The sequence below is a fragment of the Xyrauchen texanus genome, chromosome 19 (assembly GCF_025860055.1).
Source record: "Xyrauchen texanus isolate HMW12.3.18 chromosome 19, RBS_HiC_50CHRs, whole genome shotgun sequence".
Lineage (NCBI taxonomy): Eukaryota > Metazoa > Chordata > Actinopteri > Cypriniformes > Catostomidae > Xyrauchen > Xyrauchen texanus.
In genome coordinates this window covers 36,634,613-36,658,208 of record NC_068294.1, presented here as the reverse complement: position 1 = coordinate 36,658,208, position 23,596 = coordinate 36,634,613, and the positions used below count along the sequence as shown (strand labels likewise).

Genomic DNA, 23,596 nt, shown 5'->3' with positions numbered 1-23,596 from the left:
ACAACATGTGTGTGTGTGTGTGTGTGTGTGTGTGTGTGTGTGTGTGTGTGTGTGTGTGTGTGTGTATGTGTGTGTGTATGTGTGGCGTGTATTTATCACTTTGTGGGTACCAAATGTCCCCATAAGGATAGTAAAACCCGAAATTTTTGACCTTGTGGGGACATTTTGTCAGTCCCCATGAGGAAAACAGCTTATAAATCATACTAAATTATGTTTTTTGAAAAGGTAAAAATGCAGAAAGTTTTCTGTGAGGGTTAGGTTTAGGGGTAGGGTTAGGTTTAGGGATAGAATATAAAGTTTGTACAGTATAAAAACCATTATGTCTATGGAAAGTCCCCATAAAACATGGAAACACAACATGTGTGTGTGTGTGTGTGTGTGTGTGTGTGTGTGTGTGTGTGTGTGTGTGTGTGTGTGTGTGTGTGTGTATGTATGTATGTATGTATATATATATATATATATATATATGTATATGTATATATATATATATATATATATATATATATATATATCATTCGTATTATTATTATTATTATTATTGTTATAGAGTAAAGAATACTAACATCTGGCTTAGAAAAGGCATTCATATAATAAGATTATTCATTCATATAAAATAATATTTAAATATCATTCCAGTCCCTTATCTATGTTTACAAGTGTACGTTTGACACAGGTGGAGCAGCTGCTCCATTCAAAGGACTGCGCCGGTTTGCTTCGGGATGAATGACCGCCTCCAGCGAGCCCTGACTCCGCCTTCCGCAGGGCTGCGTGTCGCTGAACGGAGAGAGCAGCAGGCAGTGTGAGGGAAAGAGCCAGAGTTCCTGACGCGGCCACCGGCACCTCACTGAAACACACCGACCATGGACCTATTCGAGTTTGACTTCTTCAGAGACTGGGAGCTGGAGCAACAATGGTACGTCTTAGTGTTTACTGTTTGATTTCCATTCAGTTTAATGAATGCATTGTCTTTGTCATGCGCTCCGCTGTTTGAAACGCCGATCTGACGTGGTCACATTCCGAAATACGAGTGAAGCCCATTATGACGCATGATAGCGGTTGTGTCTCTAAAACATTCACAGCGTTTTTGGGCATCGTAGACGCGTTCCGAACGCGCGTTCGCAACGCGCACGTGATGCCCAAAATTATTTATAGGTGGGTTTTGTAGTGCTGACTTTGTTCTGTCTCCAGCGATGTCCTTACTGTGTGTTTATTAAGATGCACTTATAAGAGATCATTAGGACATGCTATAATTTTAAAACCCCTGTGTTGATGGATTGGTTATTGTTGTGATTCACAAAATTATTCTGAGTGAAACTACATAAAAGAAACAAAGAGAAATGTATGCACACTACTTTTGCTTAATAGGTACTTTAAATTGGCATTATTATTATTATAGATTGTTATTATAGTGGGCTATTGATTAGATTATTATGTGGCAAAAGTCATATATCAATCAAATGGTTACACGTGTTCATGTTAAAGTGTAATTACATTGTAAATAATGAGTAATATAAATGTAATTACTACATAACTAATTTGTGAGCCATTTTTCCAATTCACGCTGTTAGTGCTATTGTTACTGTAATTAATTATACTTAAATGGACACAGTTATACATTGTGTTGCCATTCGAAATGGAAATGTTTGCAAAATGTCTTTATTGCTTATATGAAAAAATAAATTATAAAAATTCAAAGATATATTAAACATGTATATCATTTTTTTTTTAGCAGTAGTAAGAAAGTTGTTTGCCTTAAATAGATGTAATTTGCAATAAACCTCTTCCTGCAATGTGCTTGGTTGGATTCTTTTGTTAATATCAATAACTTTGCCATACAAACAGATTTATAGCTGATAAGTTTGGTAGATTTTATTGATATTGTAAATGTGGGCTGTCAGCTATTGCGTCCCCTGCTGGCTAGGGCTATATAAATTATTTATGTCTTGGTGTGCTTTAAATCATAATCTGTCAATACAAAATTTCATAAACATAATTTACTACCCAAAATCTTTTCACATTTTTGAACACACTCTATATCCCCACCATGTGGCTGAGTACAGTATGGATTGCAGATAGTAATCTATACAAAGCAACATAGCAGGGAAAACTGAAATACACAATGAAACCCTGTCATTGATTTGATCTTTTATCACTTGGCCTATATTGACAAATTGGCATCTACATACAGTATATTGATGACTTAATATAGGTTATACTGTATGTCTGGTTTGCTGTTTTATTTTGGATAAAACAAGTATTTTTCCTTTGTTGCCTCCCATTTTCAATACCTTCCTCCAGTTTTATCCTCTTGTTTATAACCTGTCCTGCAGATATGGTGGTGGGATCATAGAGTTGGTATCAATAGCATTGTGATTTGTAGAATATGGTTTTGAGTGCCCACATATTATTTTTGCATTGTTCACCTGTTTTTTCTTTAAAGGAGAATTATCATGTGTTTTCCCTTTTGGAATCTCTGTTCTTTTATTTAATTTAAAAAACACTATCTCACTTTTCTGTTGCATATTTCCTGTGAGAATTTAAATGAGAATATAAGTCATCTGAGACTCACTCAAATGCTGTAGCCGTCAGTACTTTTGTCTTGGCAGTTGCTGTGTAAAATATGGATAGCTTTTGTGTGTGTGTGTGTGTGTGTGTGTGTGTGTGTGTGTGTGTGTGTGTGTGTGTGTGTGTGTATATATATATCTATCTATATATATATATATATATATATATATATATATAATTTTTTAAATTATTTTTTAATTTTTTTGTATGTAAGTGATGGCATGCTGACATGTTGGCGTACACTGTCTATTGTCTCATAAGTGAGGACTCTTCATATTCAGTACTACAGTTTGCTCTTTATATTGTATGTATTCAATACAAAAATATATTACAACAACACTTAAGGTTAAAGGTTATCTTTATGCTCTGTGCTGATATTAAATCTATTCTCTCCCAGGAACAGCTATGGGCAAGTTGCTTATTACTTCTGCAGTGGTGGCAGTTTTGTCTGTTGTTGCCACATTCATAACCCTGAGCTACCCATTAAGTCTGTGAATATTTATGAGGGTATTTAAAAAGCCATTTTTGTGTGATATGTTTGCATGGTTTGAGTTTTTAAAGGCAGTGCATTGCCTTTAGTGTCTGCATGTACTGTACATAGTCTATCAACTAACCAAAAATGTATTAGAAATGGATGGATGGATGAACGTTCCATGTTTTCTAGAGATATTACAGTATATTAATGATTCAGAAGCCTGTTTGTGAAGATGCTCTGTTGTCCTGGTGCCCTAAATGTTCTTGTAGATTATTTGGGACAACTGGACGTTTTTCTCTGTAGCTCAAGATGTTCACTCATCAAGTCCACACACGATGATGGCTCTTGATTAGAATATCTACAAGAATATTCACTGTTATTGTATTTAATGCTTGCTGTCTTATCTGATGGCCCAGGGCTGTACTTCAACAATATTGATCTCCCTTGCATTGCTTTGGAGTTGGATGTAATCAAGTCAGAATAAGTGGTGCAAAATTCAGTGATGTGCAAAATATGTTAAATGGAGGACAGCACCAAAGGTTATTGTAACATGCTTTTCCATGCTGGCACAGCCACGACATCAATGGCACAATTATGTTGGCCGTTCACTTTTACGAAGTCAAATGGCTTTGAAGTATGTTTTTCAACTAATTTTGCGACAATTTGTGTTTAGTTTTTTTTTTTTTAATTTTGCCAAATAATTTACTGATATGAGAACATTATTTGTCATAACCAATATATTTGTATTAGGGAACCAGAGCTATGATTAATACGTTTTTATATGCCTATATTTTATAGGTTTGCACCTTTAGTGGTAATAGAAGACCTTGTAATTAGGTGCAGCCATTTATTGTGATTTTCTTTTCATTTGGCAGTACTTTATGGCTACCCTGAGAATAATACCAAGAGGGATTATTCAATGAGTCAGTTGCTCCTTCTCTGTTACTTGGCATTTCTCAGCAGGGATTTCTGTCCCAATAAGTCATTTTTATATCCTGGTGTTAAAATGTGCAAAGCCTTGTACTTTATCTGAATGAGATGTTAACAAAATTTCAAACTCTGAGAATTTGTTTTGTACATGGAGAGAGACACCGACAAGGCTTTTGCTTTGTGAATCAGTATTCTGAAAAACTTGAAGCTGTTTTGGTGGATGATTTTCTCAGGCCACAGTTTATTAAAGGGTACAGAGATACAGCATGATTTGAACAGATGAAAGAAGTAACTAAAAATACATATTTTTAAGGGGAGTTGTTACACGTTTTTACTCAAGGGAATATTTCTGAGGGAAGGTTTATATTTAAAAGTCAAATATAGATAATTACAATTTTATATAGGCATATACAGTAACATTTTGGGAACAACAGTTACAAGCATTACCTTAGTTATTGCCCAGGAAATAAGATACACTTCATTGGACCCACAATATTCTTTTGTGACAATTTGCTTTAATAACAGGGCATGTTGTCACACTATATAGGGTAATTTGTCACAATGGAATATGCCATTAAACAGCTTATGATAGGGTTTGAGCTAAATGTAAACAGTAAAACAACTATAAAACAAACCAACAAAAATTGAAATTCATGAATTTTGTAAAATTATCATATTTAAAACTCATCAACTTCCCCAAATATAATTCTTGCCCTTAAGGGAATAGTTCATCCAAAAAAATGTTATTCTCTCCTGATTTACTTATTTAAGCCATCCCAGATGTGTATGGCTTTATTTCTTCAGAAGAACCGAAGTGAAGATTTTTATATAAGCACATTTCAGCTCAGTTTGCCCATACAATGCTAGTGAATGGGTGCCATCATGCTTATGGTTGTTTGGCAGTCCAAAAATCATATTTAGGCAGCAGAAAAGTAATCCACATGACTCTGGTCGATCAATTAATGTCTTCTGAAGCAAACCAATAAAATAGTTAAATAAATTGGTGTAAGAAACAAATCGATAATTAAAAGGTTTTTGACTTTAAATTGTTGCTTTCAGCAAGGAAGAACACCATCCCAATTGTGAAGCATGGGGGTGGCAGCATCATGTTGTGGGGGTGATTTGCTGCAGGAGGGACTGGTGAACTTTACAAAATAGATGGCATCATGAGGAAGGAAAATGATGTGGATATATTGAAGCAATTTCTTAAGACATCAGGCAGGAAGTTAAAGCTCGGTTGCAAATGGGTCTTCCAAATGGACAATAACCACAAGCATACCTCCAAAGTTGTGGCAAAATGGATTAAGGACAACAAAGTCAAGGTTTTGAAGTGGCCATCATAAAGCCTTGAACTCAATCCGATAGAAAATTTGTGGGCAGAACTGAAAAAGCGTGTGTGAGCAAGGAGGCCTAAAAACCTGACTCAGTTACACCAGTTCTGTCTGGAGGAATGGGCCAAAATTCCAGCAACTTATTGTGAGAAGCTTGTGGAAGGTTACCCAAAATGTTTGACCCAGTTTAAACAATTTAAAGGCAATGTACCAAATACTAACAAAGTGTATGTAAACTTATGACCCACTGGGAATGAGGAGAAAGAAATAAAAGCTGAAATAAATAATTCTCTCTACTATTATTCTGACATTTCACATTCTTAAAATAAAGTTGTGATTCTAACTGACATAAGACAGGGAATGTTTTCTACAATTAAATGTCAGGAATTGTGAAAAACTGAGTTTAAATGTATTTGGCTTAGATGTAAGTAAACTTGATTTCAACTCTAAAAGCCCCAGATGGAGGTGAAGTAAACAGGACAGAAATATATTACTTTTGTATAATGCAAATCTAATAATCAGAATAATAATAATAATCCAGCATTATATTATTATTATAAAACCCATAGTAATAATTTAGTATTATGCAATGTTCAACTGGGGTTTCAAAAGTAAGTCAGTGATGTAGCTTTGCACACGTTGTTCATTCACAAAAACGTATTAGTAAAACCATTTTTAAAACCAGGATATTTTAAATAATTAATATTTAATAAAATGCTTTTTATTAAGCTACTATGTATCATTTGAAATTAAATATAAAGTGCATATCACTGAAAATTATTTAATTTCATTCTCCCTTGTGTTTATTTAATGAAACATTCATTATTTTTAAATAGATTTGTATTGAATGTCTTTAAAATATTGAATCTACTTGGCTACAAAGGCTGTCTGGATGAAATGATGGTTTCTCTGATTAAAAAATAACAACTTTTGAGCCACTTTAGAACAAAAACATAATTATTGAGATATATAATGAATATTGTTAATAGGCTGAAAAATATAGAGATATCATTTTTAGACATATCGCCCAACCCTAGTGTGTGTGTGTGTGTGTGTGTGTGTGTGTGAAGAGACCCTCGTGAACGCAGTCGGTAGATGTAACATTCTCTGCCAAAAGCAGTAGTTCTCTTACGAGAGGTTCTCTCGTATTGCGTAAGCTAGCTTACGCTACGGGAAAGATTAATCTTTTCTGAGATATTGAAGCCAAAAAATTATCCTTAATTTTGTATCATTTGTCAACGCAGTGCAGCAACTGCAGACCTTGAGCGGGCTAGCTAGCGAGCTCATTGGTTGCTCTGCGGCAACTGCTGCAGCCTATAGACGAACTTGGGCGAACTCGCGTCCAATGAGAGGCGTCCGCGTGCTTACTGCATCAAAGCCCGCCAAAATGGGCTTGGCTAGAGTGCATATAAGCGTAGTTCGTAGGCTGGAACCCTGATTTTCATCTCTTCAGCGAAGCTCTTCGTATCTCTGAACTGGAAGCCGCGTCGCCATTCGAGGGGCATCTAGCAAGCTTGGACAGCGCTCGAAGAAGCCGGCCGTCTCCGCCACCTTCAGCCATCCTGCGAGCTACGCCATCCGGCGACATATCCTTTTTTAGAGCAAGCTAATTCTTTACGAACATCACAAAACAGTAACGAGCGTCTTTTTTAAGATGCCTTGCACCACTTGCGCTTCATGCCGCGCCCCTCTCAGCGCCGGAGACCGCCACATCATCTGCGCTCTCTGCCTGGGACTGGGGCATGCAGAGCTCGCCCTCGCTGAAGGCGGATGCGACCTCTGCGAGGAGCTTCCGATGTCGACCCTCGCGGGCTCGACTCGAGCGCTCAGAACCGAAGCCGCCGCTGCCTTCCGTTCCGCCAGCAGGAAAAAGCGCTGCTCCCAAAGGCTGCCAGAACCATTGATAGAAGCGACTGCCTCGCCGAGCCTCTCCTCGAAAGCATCGCTCTCACCCTCCCCGCCCCGGACGCCGCAGTTGCCGCCCTGCGGCCGCGACTGCGGCCATCTCGGAGGACGAGGCGGAGGATAAGGGCTGTTCCATCATGGCTTCGACAGCGAGGAGTGATCAGGCTCCCACGCTCCTCCTCGGCCCAGGAATCCAGCAGGACCCGCGCCGGAGTCGAAGGGGAACTAACACGCCTCCTCACACAGGCCGTCGACCGCCTCGGGCTTGAGTGGTCACCGCCCCCTGAGCAGGCTCCCAACAGACTCGACGGCTGCTTTCTTCAGAGCCGTCGCCGCGCAACACCCGCGGCCCGGGCCGCTCCCTTCCTGCCGGAACTTCACACTGAGCTTGCAAAGTCGTGGAACGCGCCTTTCTCGGCCAGGATCCGTTCCCACGTCTCCACCTCTCTCGATTCGGTGGACGGCGCCACCGAGAAGGGCTACTCCTCCATCCCCCCGGTCGAGGATTCGGTAGCAGCACACCTTTGCCCGCCCTCTGCGAGATGGCGGTCTAAGCCAGTGCTCCCGTCTAAGGCCTGCAGAGCAACTTCCGCCTATGTTGGCCGCGCCTATTCCGCCGCCGGCCAAGCCACATCTGCTCTGCACTCCATGGCCGTCTTACAGATCTTCCGAGCGGACATTCTTCGAGAGTGGGATGAGAAAGGCAGGCACCCAGAGGCTGTTACAGATCTAAGAAGCTTGACGGACCTCGCCCTTCGCGCTACCAAAGCTGCAGCCCAAGCTCTAGGGAAGTGCATGGCCTCGCTGACTGTGACCGAGAGACACCTGTGGCTAACGCTAGCCGACATGGGAGAAGCAGAGCGCTCCACGTTCCTCAATGCACCGCTCTCTCCGACCGGTCTCTTCGGCTCCGCGGTGAGTGGCATTGTTGACCGCTTTTCAGAAGTCCAGAAAGCCACCCAAGCCATGAACCTCTTCCTGCCGCATCGCGCTAGCTCCTCTGCAGGCCGCCCACGTGCCCAGCCTCCTGCACGAGCCTCTTCACAGCGCCCAGCTCAACAAAGTCAGACTTCTCAGCGTCGACAGGGCGACCGCCCTCGATCGCGCTCAGACAGCCGCCGCAACCGCTGCCCCCCCGCGGGCCTCGGTCTAAGGTTGCGCTGAAACCTGAGCAACCGAAGTCCTCCTAGCCTTGTTGAAAAAATGATGGCTCAGTCCCGCCGCGGCCGGACCACCGTCAAAGCTGCGCCCCCTGTCAGTCCCCCTCTCTCAGGCTACTACAGTGGTGGATTCAGCAGCCAACAAGCCGGTGATACTGCCCACTTGCCTGCACTCAAACGCTGTTTTCATGGCGACCCAAAGAAATCTTGTAAAAAGCAAACATGCCTTATGTGTAGAAAATGTGCCCACAAACCAGTGTTCACCCCTACACACAAGCATTACACTTCCCATGTTCCTATCAGAGCCCACTCACATAAAGCGGACACAGCCAGCTCGATTGTTAGAGTCAATAAACGCGCCCACGAATCCGTGCGCGCGCCCCTTCTCTGGCCGCTCTGTCACACGACCAGCCTTATGTGTAGAAAATGTGCCCACAATCCAGTGTTCACCTCTACACACAAGCATTACACTTACCGTGTCCCGATCAGAGCCCACTCACATAAAGCGGACACAGCCCGCTCGAGTGTTAGAGTCAATAAACGCGCTCACGAATACGTCGCGGCGCCCATTCTCTGCCCGCTCTGTCACACGGCCAGTAAACACTTCTCTGTATGTAAGTCCCGTGCCCGTGACTATGCTCGCAGCATCACTTAACAGATGTGACTCTTTCCCCATTCACCTCAATCGGAAGTCACTCACAGAACAGCCTGTCCCTGCTGTCTGCGAGCAGTCATGCGTAAGCACAGTAAGCCGCTCACACATTCTGTTCAGCGCGCTGTGTGCAGCAATCAGGGCGATTTGGCCATTCACCCTCTAGCGTTACGCTTCAAAGCGTGGGAAGCTATCCCAGGGATATCCAAATGGGTGTTAAGCACAATAAAACAGGGCTATTTGCTACAGTTCGATCGCCGCCCTCCCGCTTCAGAGCGCGCTCGAAACTATTGTGAACTCGGAAGCAGCCTGCATGCTTCGTTCAGAAATAGCAAACCTTCTGTGCAAAAGGGCCATAGAGAAAGTGGCGCCTTCGCTGAGCGAAGTCGGGGTTTTACAGCCGTTATTTTCTTGTTCCCAAGAAAGACGGCGGCCTCAGACCAATATTAGATCTCAAGGGTTTGAACAAGGTGCTTGCAAAAAGACCGTTCAAAATGCTTACAATCAGGAAACTCCTCGCACATACGCGCCAGGGGGACTGGTTTATCTCTCTCGATCTGAAAGATGCCTACTTTCAGATTCAGATAAATCCCCGTCACAGGCCATTCTTGAGATTCGCCTTCGACGGCCAGGTTTATCAATACACCGTCCTTCCGTTCGGCCCGTCTTTAGCACCCCGTACTATCACGAAGTGCATGGATGCGGCGCTCGCACCCCTGCGGAGTCAGGGCTTGCGAATTCTGAACTATTTGAACGACTGGCTGATTATGGCACAGTCACATACGGAGCTGCTGTCTCACAGAACAGTTCTCCTCAGCCATCTGAACAGTTTGGGTCTTGCAGTCAATTGGACCAAGAGCTCACTACAGCCCAGTCAGGCAATTTCCTTCCTTGGAATAGAACTAGACTCCGTGGCAATGACGGCTTGCTTATCTACACAGCGCGCGCGCCGTGCTCAGCGACTAGCCGCGTCCTTTCAGATGAACAGCCTCACGCCTCTGAAAAAATTTCAGAGAGTGCTAGGTTACATGGCCTCAGCCGCAGCAGTACTTCAGCTGGGTTTACTGCGCATGCGCCCACTTCAGCATTGGCTAAACACCCGCGCGTCTCGCCGGGCTTGGGCCACAGGCCGCCAGCTGATCAAGGTGACTCAGACCTGTATTTCAGCTCTGCAGCCCTGGACAGTGGCCGAATGGTATCAGCGGGGAGTGACGATGGGAGCTGTATCTCGCCGAAAAGTCATCTCGACAGACGCGTCCAACACGGGTTGGGGCGCGGTCTGCGAGGGCTCTCCGGTTTTTGGCCTATGGTCAGTTCAGGAAAAGCTCCTTCACATAAATTGTCTGGAAATGATAGCGGTCGAGTACGCGCTTGTGCGCTTTCTCCCAGTCATTCAGGGTCACCACGTCCTGGTTCGTTCGGACAACAGATCTGTGGTATCCTACCTAAACCGTCAGGGCGGTGTCAGATCCAGGAACCTCTTCCATCTGACGAAACGCATACTGAGTTGGTCCCAGTGCCACCTGCGCTCGCTGAGAGCGACGCACGTGCCAGGCCACCTGAACGACGGCCCAGACAGACTGTCCAGAGACAATATTCCTCCAGGGGAATGGTCCCTGCACGCTCAAACAGTCCAGAAGTTATGGTGCATATTCGGCAGAGCAGAGATAGACCTCTTTGCGTCAGAAGAGAACTCTCACTGCCCAATATTTTTCTCGAAAGCGAGGACGCGCTGGCCCAGGACTGGCCCAACCGCCCGCTTACGCCTTCCCTCCCGTCTCGCTATTGCCACAGGTAATGCAGAGGATCAGGGAAACGCGTCACTCGGTGCTCCTCATAGCCCCGCGTTGGGAGAATCAGACATGGTTCCCGGAGCTTACGCAGCTGTCACTGACAGCGCCGTGGCCCATCCCAGTGAGAGCAGATCTCCTCTCTCAAGCTCGCGGCACAATCTGGCATCCCCACCCAGAGCGCTGGGCGCTGCACGCGTGGGTGATCAACGACTACCCGTCGCTCTGCCAGAAGGGGTAACACCATCATACACGCTAGAGCCCCTTCCACGAGAAGACTCTATGCGTCAAAATGGTCTGTGTTTTCAAAATGGTGCACCGACAGAGACCTGGACCCACGGACATGTGGGGTGTTGTCGCTGCTCGTGTTTTTACAAGAGCTGCTGGATAAGGGCAGATCCCCATCCACGCTCAAAGTGTATGTGGCGGCCGTCGCGGCGTTCGCTGAACCCCTGCACGGCCAGTCACTGGGAAAAAACGAGCTGGTCATCCGCTTCCTCGAGGTAGCTAGAAGGATGAACCCCCCGTGCCCCCCATCGGTTCCTATCTGGGATCTTTCTATAGTTCTCGAAACTATGAAAGCCCCCCCTTTCGAACCGCTTCAATCCGTGGATTTGAAATACCTTTCACTCAAAACCATTTTTCTGACTGCCCTGTCATCAGTCAAACGTGTGGTAGACCTTCACGCGCTGTCTGTCAGCGCTGCGTGTCTTGAGTTCGGACCAAGTGACTCCAAGGTCATTTTAAAGCCTAGACACGGCTATGTTCCCAAGGTGATCGGTACTCCTTTTAGAGCACAGGTCATTTCCCTATCGGCGCTGCCAGCATCCGATAGTGAACGCGATGCCAATCTCCTTTGCCCAGTCAGAGCACTGAGATTGTATACTGCGCGCTCCGCCTCTTTCAGACACTCTGAGCAGCTTTTCGTTTCGTTCGGAGGGCGCACCAAAGGTCTCGCCGCCTCGAAAAAGACACTGTCTAGATGGATAGTGGACGCTATTGCTGCCGCATACGTGTCAAAAGACCTGCCATGCCCGTTGGGCATTAGGGCTCACTCCACTAGAGGCATGGCCTCATCGTGGGCATGGTCCAGCGGGATTTCCATTCACGACATATGTGCGGCAGCGGGCTGGGCTTCCCCCTCCACCTTTGTCAGATTTTACAATCTGGAAGTGCCCGCCATGCAGGCAAAACTACTAGCGGTTTAATACGCTACAGCTCCCCTGGTGAGCTGCACTGATGGGACTCATTCCACACAGACCGGCACCGCCGCTCTGTTGTTCCCTTCCCACTATGTGCTTATGTATTACACACACATTGGCCCGCACTCTTGCCGGCCAGATATTATTTCCCCACTCACAAGGGCTCCCCGGGTCCCCCACCCCGGGGCTGATGCAGTGGATGCTTGGCGCCGCGGCGTTGACAATGGGTTCCCGTAGCGTAAGCTAGCTTATGCAATACTGAGAGAACCTCTCGTAAGAGAACGAATTGGTTACCTAACGTAACCTCGGTTCTCTCTAGATGAGGAACGAGTATTGCGTAGCCAGCCGTGCTCGCGCCACGAGCGACTTTCGCTTCATTCAATGAAAACCAGGGTTCCAGCCTACGAACTACGCTTATATGCACTCTAGCCACGCCCATTTTGGTGGGCTTTGATGCAGTAAGTGCGCGGATGCCTCTCATTGGACGCGAGTTCACCCAAGTTCGTCTATAGGCTGCAGCAGTTGCCGCAGAGCAACCAATGAGCTCGCTAGCTAGCCCGCTCAAGGTCTGCAGTTGCTGCTCTGCGTTGACAAATGATACAAAATTAAGGACAATTTTTTGGCTTCAATATCTCAGAAAAGATTAATCTTTCCCGTAGCGTAAGCTAGCTTACGCAATACTCGTTCCCTCATCTAGAGAGAACCGAGGTTACGTTAGGTAACCGATTCGTTTTAACCAGCAAGTGAGATGCTGGCTTCCGTATGATGTTTTCATGATTTTGGACCGGTGCCAGCTCATAGCAGACTCACGTCATGGCACATTGTCAAATATAGAAGCCGAAGATCGACAGAATGTCCCGTCACCCATCGCAGCTGCTTAGGACAAAAACTCTGTTTAACATGGAAAAGATCACTTTTATTGCATGTTGTTTGGCGTCTGATTAGGGCACAGACTGATTAGACCCAAAGTTGAATGGGTTTCAAAAAATTATTGTGTGAATGAAAAGTGAGCTGATATCTTACAACTAAATGTAACAAAAGGAGATCTGAATCCTTTAAAGTCCAGATACAATTTGAAAACTTTTTGCCCAAACATCAGGTGACTACTGATGACTTATACTGGAATTTCTGTCAATTTTGCTGCTACATTATCCAGTATACTAGTTAATAATAAAATGTTTCTTAATAAGCTGTACATTTATATTGAAATAATGTGTAGTTAGAGGTTTGTGTTTCTTTACATATTAAAGAGCACACCCAATTAGTTCCACACAATAATGTAAATATATTCTAAACTGATTATGCAAAAAACAAAACTGGTATTGGATCAGTATCGGTATTGCCCAATACTGAGATTTCCGATATTGGAATCGGATCGGAAGAGAAAAAGTGGTATCGATGCATCCCTAATTGAAACCCATCCTTTGATATATCCACAGACCACTGTAGCCAACTATGTACAAATTGTGACATGCTCCATCATTTGACTCAGCACCCACACCTCTGTATTACTGTATTAAAATCATTCCCATATCACAAACCCTTGTAATATGCATATTGTAATATGTACATTTGCGATATTCCGATAATTCCAATAAATCTTGCAGTCATAATAGTTACTGAGAAATAGCTGTTGTAGCAAATGCAATTTCCTTACCTTCCTTATGGGGCAGTGGTGGCTCAGTGGTTAAGGCTCTAAGTTACTGATGAGAAGGTCAGGGGTTCAAGCCCCAACACCACCAAGACACCACTGTTGGGCCCTTGAGCAAGGCCCTTGAACCTATCTGCTCCAGGGGCACCGTATCATGGCTGACCCTGCACTCTGACCCCAGCTTAGCTGGGATATGTGAAAAATAATCAATTTCACCATGTATATGCAGAAATGTATGTATAATGTGTGACAATTGATCAATTTATTATTATAAAGAATTTATTAAGTTAAATTCAGTTGTTCTGAAACTGGTGCACAATGTTGTGAGAGTATTACAGACTAAATGTTCTGTTTTGCTGTGAAAATATACTTTGTTTCGCTTTATTGTGGTGTGTGTTATGTCCACTCTATGGCACATTTTGTGCCATTTCTAGTCTGTACTCGCTCCAATGTTGTTTAGTCACAGGGATTGAACATTCTCAATAGTCGTGGCACAGATCTACCACATTTCCCAGCTTTCCCTGCCTCCACCTTGAACACAACTGGAGACAATATATCACACGGCTTGCTCAAGGAGATGCGATGGGTGCCAATCTCAATTGTGTCTGGCTTGAAAAGGCAGCCAAGCCAGGCTGTGCCCAGCACATCTCTGTGGCTGCCACACAAGTTAGAAGGTGCAGCAGTTGGCATGCTGATTGTGAGAGGAGGCTGCCAAGTGCAGTGCCCGCGGTCTCATTTTGCCACCTGCAATAAGAAAGCCAAATGCTGTGGCATGATAAAGCGGCAAGGTTGGCACGGCAGTCAGGTTATGTGGAGGGACAAAAGGTGATGGCCTGCCACCCTTCTGCACGCAATTAACAAGTTTCACTGAAGGGACGGCAGTAGAAAGAACTGTGAACTTGTGGGGTTCCAAGGCTAAGGATCTGTAGATACAAATATGAATTTATACATTCAAGCTACAGCCAAATCGTTTTTTAAGGTAAAATACCAAATACCAACATATACAGAGACAACTATACATTAAAGGAATATTACGAGGGTCAATACAATACAATAAACTTGTATTTAACCTGGAATATTCTTTCAAGTAAGTTATTTATAGGTTGATTTCCCTAAAATGTGTAATCATTGTGGCTCCATGGGCCTATCAAAACTTTGCTCTGTTTGTGAGTATCCCGACCAGCCCATCACAGCAACATTGGTTAAACCAATTATGTGAGTTTGGGGCAGGACTATCTGTTACTCTAACCAATATTAGATGAGGTGTTCCTCAGGTGTTCTGGTTAGTTGCTACTATGGTGGTAGGTTGTTCTAGGTGGATGGTAAGTGATTGTTTACTAACAAAGGCAAAGGAGCCCACCAAATTTCAATGTTTTTTCCTCATCCCTAGATACGGCTCTGGCCCTTCATTGTGGGATTTTTCACCCATTTTATCATCCACCAGGCTAAAAAACTTGCTTAGAAAAGTAAAAACATTTCTCTCCTTAACAACCTTCATGATTTGATATATCATTCATGTTGATAGCACAAATAGTGTAAGGGTATTCACACAAAATTTTAAGAGCAATAGTGATGTTTTCCTTATCAGCACCACTAATGATTTCATAGCCAATTTGTCAAAATACAGCGAAATCCAAACCTAGATTTTTTCATTGTATATCACATTATCGCTTTTAAATGTGTTGTGAAAACCATTTAATGTTGTTTTTAAGCACTGTTAGACTATTGGGCTCATAAATTCTAGTCTTGCTGTCTAGGTGGAGTTCAGATAATTTCTAATCTTATCTACAATTGCACACTTAAAATTCTCTCAATGTGGTTTGCAAAATATTAATGTCAGAAAACCAATTTTTAACTAATTTGATTACTGACATGATTGAGGACCAAATCACACCAAACCTTATACAGTTCTAATTTACCTAAAGTTGGCACAGTCTTGATTTATAGTGGCAATGTACCACAGGGCATTAAATGCTAATTGTTCTAACACAGAATAGTTCAAGTGACACAAGGGCCCATGTTGAAAGGCTGTCCGTGGGGAAATCATCAACCGCAGGCTTGTTAGAGTAGGGTCTCTGGATGGCTGTCCAGCGCTAAAGAAGTTATTAACTGAGCACTGATTACAATAGACCCAATAAGGGCTTCAGTAATGGCCCGGTGAATTTGAATGCTTTAAATATCTGCTTCATTTAGCCTTGACCGTATTGTTTAGACAGAAGCAACATGCATGTCAATATTGTTTTGACTCAAACATAAATGATGAAAAAATGAAAAACGAATTAAATAAAGACAAGTTAAATTGCACGAGATAAATGTTTGCTTTATGCACATTTTTGAGGAATTCTAAACCATTTTTATCAAGTTTTAAAACAAAAAAATCATTAAGGTAACATTGTAGTAATTTGGTATTAAACAAAAATATGCTAGTACTATGTACATATTTGTGGGGGGGATTAGTTTTCCTTATTGAATCTAACAGGGTTAGACTTTGAAGGACTTAAAATGTTAGGGCTTTGCTTCTAGTATTTATGAAGACATCAAAGGTTGAGGTCAAATCAAATTCATTAACAAAACAGATATTTCATCAATGAAACCGTAACAATAGACCTAAAATGAATGTCTCTTGACTTCTTTTGGTCTACAAACTTCTGCAGCTGCCTGATTGGCTGGATTACATCTGAAGATCAGGTTAATCAAGCTTCATGCTTCAAGCTTCCAGCTTACCTTTTTGCCACAAAGCAATTTACTCTACTACCTCAAAGGTCACTGCTTCCATTGAAAGCACTCTATGACAAATATGATGATTCAATACAGGCATGCGGGCATCTGTATGGCGCTTTTTTTTTTCAATCTCATTTCTTTCCAAGAGATGAATCAGTTTGTCTTTTAAACTGACCTTTTGCTTTGTAAGCCAAAGGGAATTGAAAATTCTTTTTTAAATCCCTTATTTTAACAGCTTGATGGAGCAATATTTGGATGTTACTTCTTACAGAATGGGAGAAGCACACTCTGTGCTTATTGTAATATGCAGTAGACGGATGTCTTTGACAGTTGTGCCACCTCTGGCTGTTTTTTCAGCATCTCACGCAGGTGCGTCACATTTTTAAGAAGACTTGTCAATTTAAAAGAACTTCAACTTTTAAAAGCCCATCTTGAAGGGGGGCCTGGGTAGCTCAGCGAGTTCGAATCCAGGGCATGCTGAGTGACTCCAGCCAGGACTCCAAAGCAACCAAACTGGCCCGGATGCTAGGGAGGGTAGAGTCACAAGGGGGAACCTCCTCATGGTCGCTATAATGTTTAGGTTCTCTCTCGCAGTGGGGCACGTGGTGAGTTGTGCGTGAATGCCGTGGAGAATAGCTTATGTAAGTTATTACATTTTTTTTTTTTTAAACTAAGCAAAATTGCTGTTGAAATTAACAACCAATGATCACCATGCATTTTCGTTGTATGGTAAAGTGTAGCTTTGACATTATGACAATAACTCCTTTTGTATTCTACAGAAAAAAAGGCCAATAATTTTCGAGAAACATTAATGACAAAATGTTCAGGGTAAAAATTTACAGTAAGGAACTTCTGTATATGTTAACATTCAACCCAGTCTCAAGAAAAAATTTTCATATTTTATGAGTTGGCTATTTCTTATGATTTCATACGAGTTAATATGTATTCATGAGTTCCTCATGTGCAAATGCCCGGATGTTGAATACGGATGTAAACGTGAGTTTCACGCATTTTAAGGACATGCTTATTAATATTACGCCTTACAAAAACCCCTTATCTATTTCAACATTTAAAATCCATTTGGCCTAAAAATTGGATGAGGCACATGCCATCACATGCCATCTTACACAGAGCAAAAAAGCATATTGCTGTGTTAATGTCAGGATTTGAGTGTGTGCTGATGTTATTCGGAAGAGTCCAGACTGGACAAACAGCAGCCGTTGTCTGGCTTCAGCATGGAAAAATGGAACCTTGTTTACAGTATTTGTAGACAAACAGTCATAGGGAGTCACAAAGCTGCTAAAGAGCAAACACGCCTGCCAACAATCCCAACCACACAACACTCCATCAGTCACATCCAACTATCTACCTATTTTCACAGCACATGCTAATTTGTCCCATTAAGCAGGCTCATTCACATTTTGTGCTAAAAGTGACCGATAAAACGACAAACAGTGTTGTCATTTGAGCTGCTCCAGTGCTCTGAAAGTCCCCCGGCATTTATTGTTTGATTAAGATCGGAAAGGAACACACATCTTTATCAGAGAGTGAAAAGCAGTGATAAGAAAATGACTTGAAGCCAAAATGCTTTAAATGGAAGACTCTCCCTGTGAGAAACTCAAAGAGCTGTTAAGAGGCACGAGTAACAAAAGGGGCACCAATGCAATGCAACGAATCCCCCCGAAAGGGAGAAAGTTCTGGAGTGCACTGCGTTTCACAATATGATGCTAGGTTGAGGTGAGCATCTAACTTTGTCAAAGGAAAGGTACACAAACAATCAAAAAATTACTGTAAATGCACCAGACTAATTTCACAGTGAAAAACAGTAGCTTGACTTTTCTTTTGGTAAAATCGGTCTGTGCTTAGTGAAATTGTAAACACTGCCCCCAGTGGCCAAAGTGTTGTTGGGCATTGGGCACGTGTCAGCTCCATTTTTAATAAATATATTAGTAAACCATAAACCCCAAACCTAAACCTAACCATCATTTGAGTAAAAATTTTTTGTTAGAGGTGCAGCCTCCGAATCACGCTCGTCACTGATTATGCGAACACAATTACTTCCAGGTTTCAATGAGGGATATGAATATCTTGCTGTAGGCAAATATAAATTGTAACTGCTCATGAATTTTTTTCCAAAACTAACATTTTAATTAAGAAGTGAATTGAAATGGGTGAAATGTTGAAAATGTAAGATTGGATAGTGAAGGTAATGCAGCCAGCCAGTAGCCATACAGCACTTGGGAATTCCATCAGTGCTTTTTAAAAATAATTTTTGACCTCTTTGTTGCCTGTATTGTAAGAGCCAAGGAACAAATCTTACTGTAACAGAAAGCAAAATATTACACAATGAATCCATTCAGGATGACATGTTGTTGTTGTTGTTGTTTTTTTCATTTTATAATTTTTATTCAGTCAATAACAAGCAAATAATTTGCCACCCCTGCAATATATCTTCAAAGTGCGTTATAGTGTATTTGTTGTACTTTATTGATTGTTTCTGTTTATCGTTCTCTTTTATAAATGTATTTCACATCACACTTCTCTGTGAATGTGGCAAATGGCTCTATTACTTTAGTCAGCTTAGATTAGACAGCACGTCTTATGCATTGATAGGACAGTCTATTATTCCATCAAGAGCTTCAAACATAATGTTTGTCTATGTCTGTGTGAGACGGCATTAATTGCCAGGCATTTTCATACTCAGGTATCAGAATGTGTCAGATGCTGCTGTAGTATTGTAATGCATATTCATGCATAAATAAACAGCAATGAACATGTTTGACGCACTGACACCTTCATTGTTGTGCCTAGCTGAGTTATTGTCGACTGTTGCATAATAACGACGATAATAGCAGTGTTTTCCTCACAACTCTGAAACCTTTGTTGACACCAATCATTCAATCAAAGCAGGTGGTGCCATTTCAGGGTTTTTCAAGGAATGTGTTTTCTATTACACAGGTGCAACAGACAGTTTTACTTGAATTGTACCCCTCTTGTTTTAATCTATAACATCTAACTTCAAGCTATATGTTTCAATCAAGTCATTCTTCCCTTTCAATGGGAACTTCAATGACAATCAATGCTGTAGAGGGAAAGTGTGGATCATTTGTTTGACTGTTGGAGTTAGGTTGTCATCTTCTAGAAAGGTGTCTATTGAATGTGCCTCAAAATGCAATGACTAGCCTGAATTTTATTAATGTTATATTACATTTTGTGTTGAATTTGCACCACTGGGAGATTAAAGAAAGTAAAACAAAGACAAATAAATTAATTCATTATTTGTTTACATTTTATGAAGAAAATATGAGCAGTGCTTGCCCATGCTTATGGGCACAATGCTAGGGTGTTGTGGTTTCCAGGGTGTTACTAAACAATTGTTAAGGCATTCTGAGTTGTGTTTAGCAACAATTAAAGTAAACAGTAAAATTAATACATTTGAGAAATTAAAATAAAGAAAGTAGTATATTCATTAGATTTTTACATTACATGAAGAAAATATGAGCAGTGCTTGCCCATGCTAGTCACCACCTCAAGCTATGGCTGTTGGTTTCCAGGCTCTTACTAAACAACTGTTAAGGTATTCTAAGTTGTGTTTAGCAACAACTGTAGTACAGAAACAGTAAAATAAAGAAAAAATTAATGCATTACCTAAATTTTTACATTTTCTGAAGAAAATGTGATCAGAACTTGCCCATGCTATTCACCTCCATAATGCTAGGGTGTTGTGGGTGGTTTATAGGGTGTTACTATACGATTGCTTAGGCATTCTCAGTTGTGTTTAGCAATGATTGAAATAAAGAAATAGTAGAATAAAGAAAAAAATGATGTATTAACTACATTTGTACATTACCTGAAGAAATTGCAAGCAGTGCTTGCCCATGTTAGTCACCACCACAATGCTATGGTGTTGTGGGTGGTTTCCAGGGCATTAATATACGGTTGCTAAGGTGTTCTGAGTTGTTTTTTAGCAATGATTGAAATTCAGAAACAGTCAAATAGATAAAAAAGTGGTGCATAGTGAGTTTATTGTCTGAAAATGTTTTGAGTTGTGTCCCATGCTAGTTGCTGCCATGTTGTGGGTGGTTTCCAGGTTGATAATATACCACTGCAAAGGTGTTCTTTGCTGTGTTAAGCAATGGTGAAAGTAAATGAACAGTAAAATAAAGAAAAAGTATTGTATGAACTAGATTTTTACATGCTAAAAATTCTGTCCCATGCTAGTCACTGCCATGATGCTAGGGATTGTGGGTGGGTTCCAGGGAATTACTTTATGGGTGCAAAGGTGTTCTGAGCTGTGTTTAGAAGTTATGGAAGTAAAGAGTAAAAAAAAAAAAAAATACAAATAGGTAATGTATTAACTAGATTATTTAATTTTTATGAAATTTGAGCAATGCTTGCCCATGCTAGTAGCCACCACATGGCTAGGGTGTTGTTGGTGGTTTCCAGAGTGTTACTACTGTACATCAACATTTAGGTGTACTGAGTTGTTTTTTCACATTGGTGTGGCAGGTGTTGTTGGCGGTTGCTAGGGTCTACTCTATGAGTTTGCATGATTTGAGGTATCATTCATGTCTGTATCACTAACGGAGTGGGACAAAATACATGCTAAAGTTTAAAGGAGCTATAAGTGGTTTTAGCCATTCTGGAACTTCCACAAGACTGGGCTGCTGAGTTAGACACGCCCCCTTTCTTCTAAAACATTGCCATCCAAATATAGAGCACTGAGACCAACACCAAATAGTAGACCAGTGCGTCATCTCACGGTTGTCAAATACGACAGTAGAAAAATAGCACCCTTAACTAAGATCTGTTATGAATCTAAATATGACATTAAACCTGAATGTTCCGCTTCAACTAATACACAATGAGAATGTGCAAAATGATTGACAGGCAGAAAGCTCATCAAAGTCTTCTGATTAGCTGATCGTAGAATGTGTCTGCAGCCCGTGGTCATATTTCTGTTTGCTGTTTACACAGTCTAGTGTTGTCACAGAGGCTGGTTAGAAATCTCAGGACACTTATTTCAGTGTTATCTTTCAGGGAGAATGAACATTTTCTGCATAAAATTCCATAAACAAGATCGCTTACTGCCCATTTAATACTTGGGTTTAAGGGTTTGTTAAAATGCTTGCCTTAGCAATCACCACTTATAGTTTATTTTGTTGTTTTTCCTCTTACATCAAGCTTGCTGAACTGAATTGGTTTGACAATGGACAATATTTTTTATAGCATTTATTAATCTTGATTATTTTTATATTTATATATTTATTTGTACAAATGAACACAAACCAAGATTAATAAAAATATTGTTAATTGTAATTTCATATGATTTACTGTGTTTACAAAAAGCTTGTATATGTTAACATTAGTTAAGTGTTACCATTAACACTTATTTTTAGTGTTTAGACTGTTGACTTTCCGCATCCCTCTATTGCCTGGAAAATCAAACCTTTTAGTTACAGATACACCACAGGGAGATCATGCTAAAGTGCCCAGTAAACCAGCAGACACAGGAAGCCGAGGCTTCAGAAGTCAACAGAGGAATGATCTAGATGGCAGAGGAAAACGTCATAAATTCAGTGCTTATGGCGATAGAGCCTGGCTCCGCTGATTTATGACCCATTGCTGTTTTCCCAGTGTGCTTTTCCTCCTCCGCCATAGCATTGAGTTATTACTCAAAGTGTGAGCAACATACCTGTTAGAGATCAATTCTCTACTTTCTCTATTCGCAGGGACCTGCTTGACTTCCAAGAAGCTTCATGTTTTGCAGCTTTACCCGTATTGATATTTCACTATTGATTTTTCCTCTGTTCATTTCTTGCCTCCTTCAGCCCCTGGACTGATAGGCCAGTTGTGTTTAGCTGCTTTTATTGTTATGTGACAAAGATGGATGTGATATTGTCCTCTGTGGGCTGCCAGGTAGAAGAAGTGTTAATGAAGCCATTAGCGCAGTCCCACGAAATGGAGAGTGACACAAAATTACCATTATTCTGCCACCATTTACTTGTAATCTGCCAACTCCTCTCTCTCTCTCTCTCTCTCTCTCTCTCTGGCCCTGTTTAAACCTGGTGACTTACATTCTTCTGTGAAGCACAAAAGGAGATGTTAGGCAGAATGTTAGGGGCTTACAGCCTTAGTAACCAGTCATTTTCATTGTATGGAAAAAGATGCAATGAAATTGAATGGCAACTGAGGCTAACATTCTGCCTGACTTTTCAGAAAGGGGTCTGAAACAACTTGAGGGTGCAAAAATTATGACAATTTTATGACACAAAGATGACATCTCATTACAGTGCCGTATAAATCATTAAATTAGATTATGTTATTATACCAAACTACTGTAACTAAGGAAATCTACTTTGTTTTTTTAAATGTTCTGTTAACCACCATACTAATACAGTTGGTAAAGAAAAAGGCCTCATGACTACTTTAATTTAATCAAGAGTAGCCCTTCCAGGAACATTGACCAATAAAAATTAATAGACAACTGCACCAGTGTCACTCACAGAAACAAACGTGATTAGGGTAACACAAGTGGCACTAACATATTGCAATACCCATTAACTTGACATAAAAATGTACAACAAAAAAATCCCCACATAACTGATATATATACTAATATATATATATATATATATATATATATATATAAAATTGACCATAATAAAAAATATTCAACAGTGTATTTACATTATCGATAAATTGGATACAGTTGAAGTCAGAAGTTTACATAGACTTTTGATATAAAGGATGATATCAAGCCTTTAGACATTAAGCCAATTAGCTTCTGATAGGAGGTGTACTAAATTGGAGGTGTACCTTAGGATGTACTTTAAGGCCTACCTTCAAACTCAGTGCCTCTTTGCTTGACATCATGGGAAAATCAAAAGAAATCACCCAGAAATCTTTTTTGGACCTTCACAAGTCTGTTTCATCCTTGGGAGCAATTTCAAAATGCCTGAAGGTACAACGTTCATCTGTACAAACAATAGTATGCAAGTATAAACACCATGGACCATGCGGCCATCATGCCACTCAGGAAAGAGATGCATTCTGTCTCTTCGAGTTGAAAGTAGTTTGGTGCAAATCAATCACAGAACAACAGCAAAGGAACTTGTTAAGATGCTGGAGGAAACAGGTAGACAAGTATCTATATCCACAGTAAAATGAGTCTGTGGCTGCGGGGGCGTGGTCAAGCGCCCGTCCAGAGAGAG

At 41.5% G+C, this 23,596-nt stretch overlaps 1 protein-coding gene across 1 annotated transcript in view; it reads left to right on the top strand.

Moving 5' to 3' along the window:
• Positions 1-805: 805 nt before the first annotated feature.
• The window catches only part of LOC127660033 (AF4/FMR2 family member 2-like), a 263,181-nt gene continuing 240,390 nt past the window's right edge, over positions 806-23,596 (top strand). The window contains exon 1 of the mRNA XM_052150087.1: positions 806-913. Coding sequence (XP_052006047.1) covers positions 861-913 — 53 coding nt within the window. The 5' untranslated portion in view covers positions 806-860. The remainder of the gene's footprint in view (positions 914-23,596) is intronic.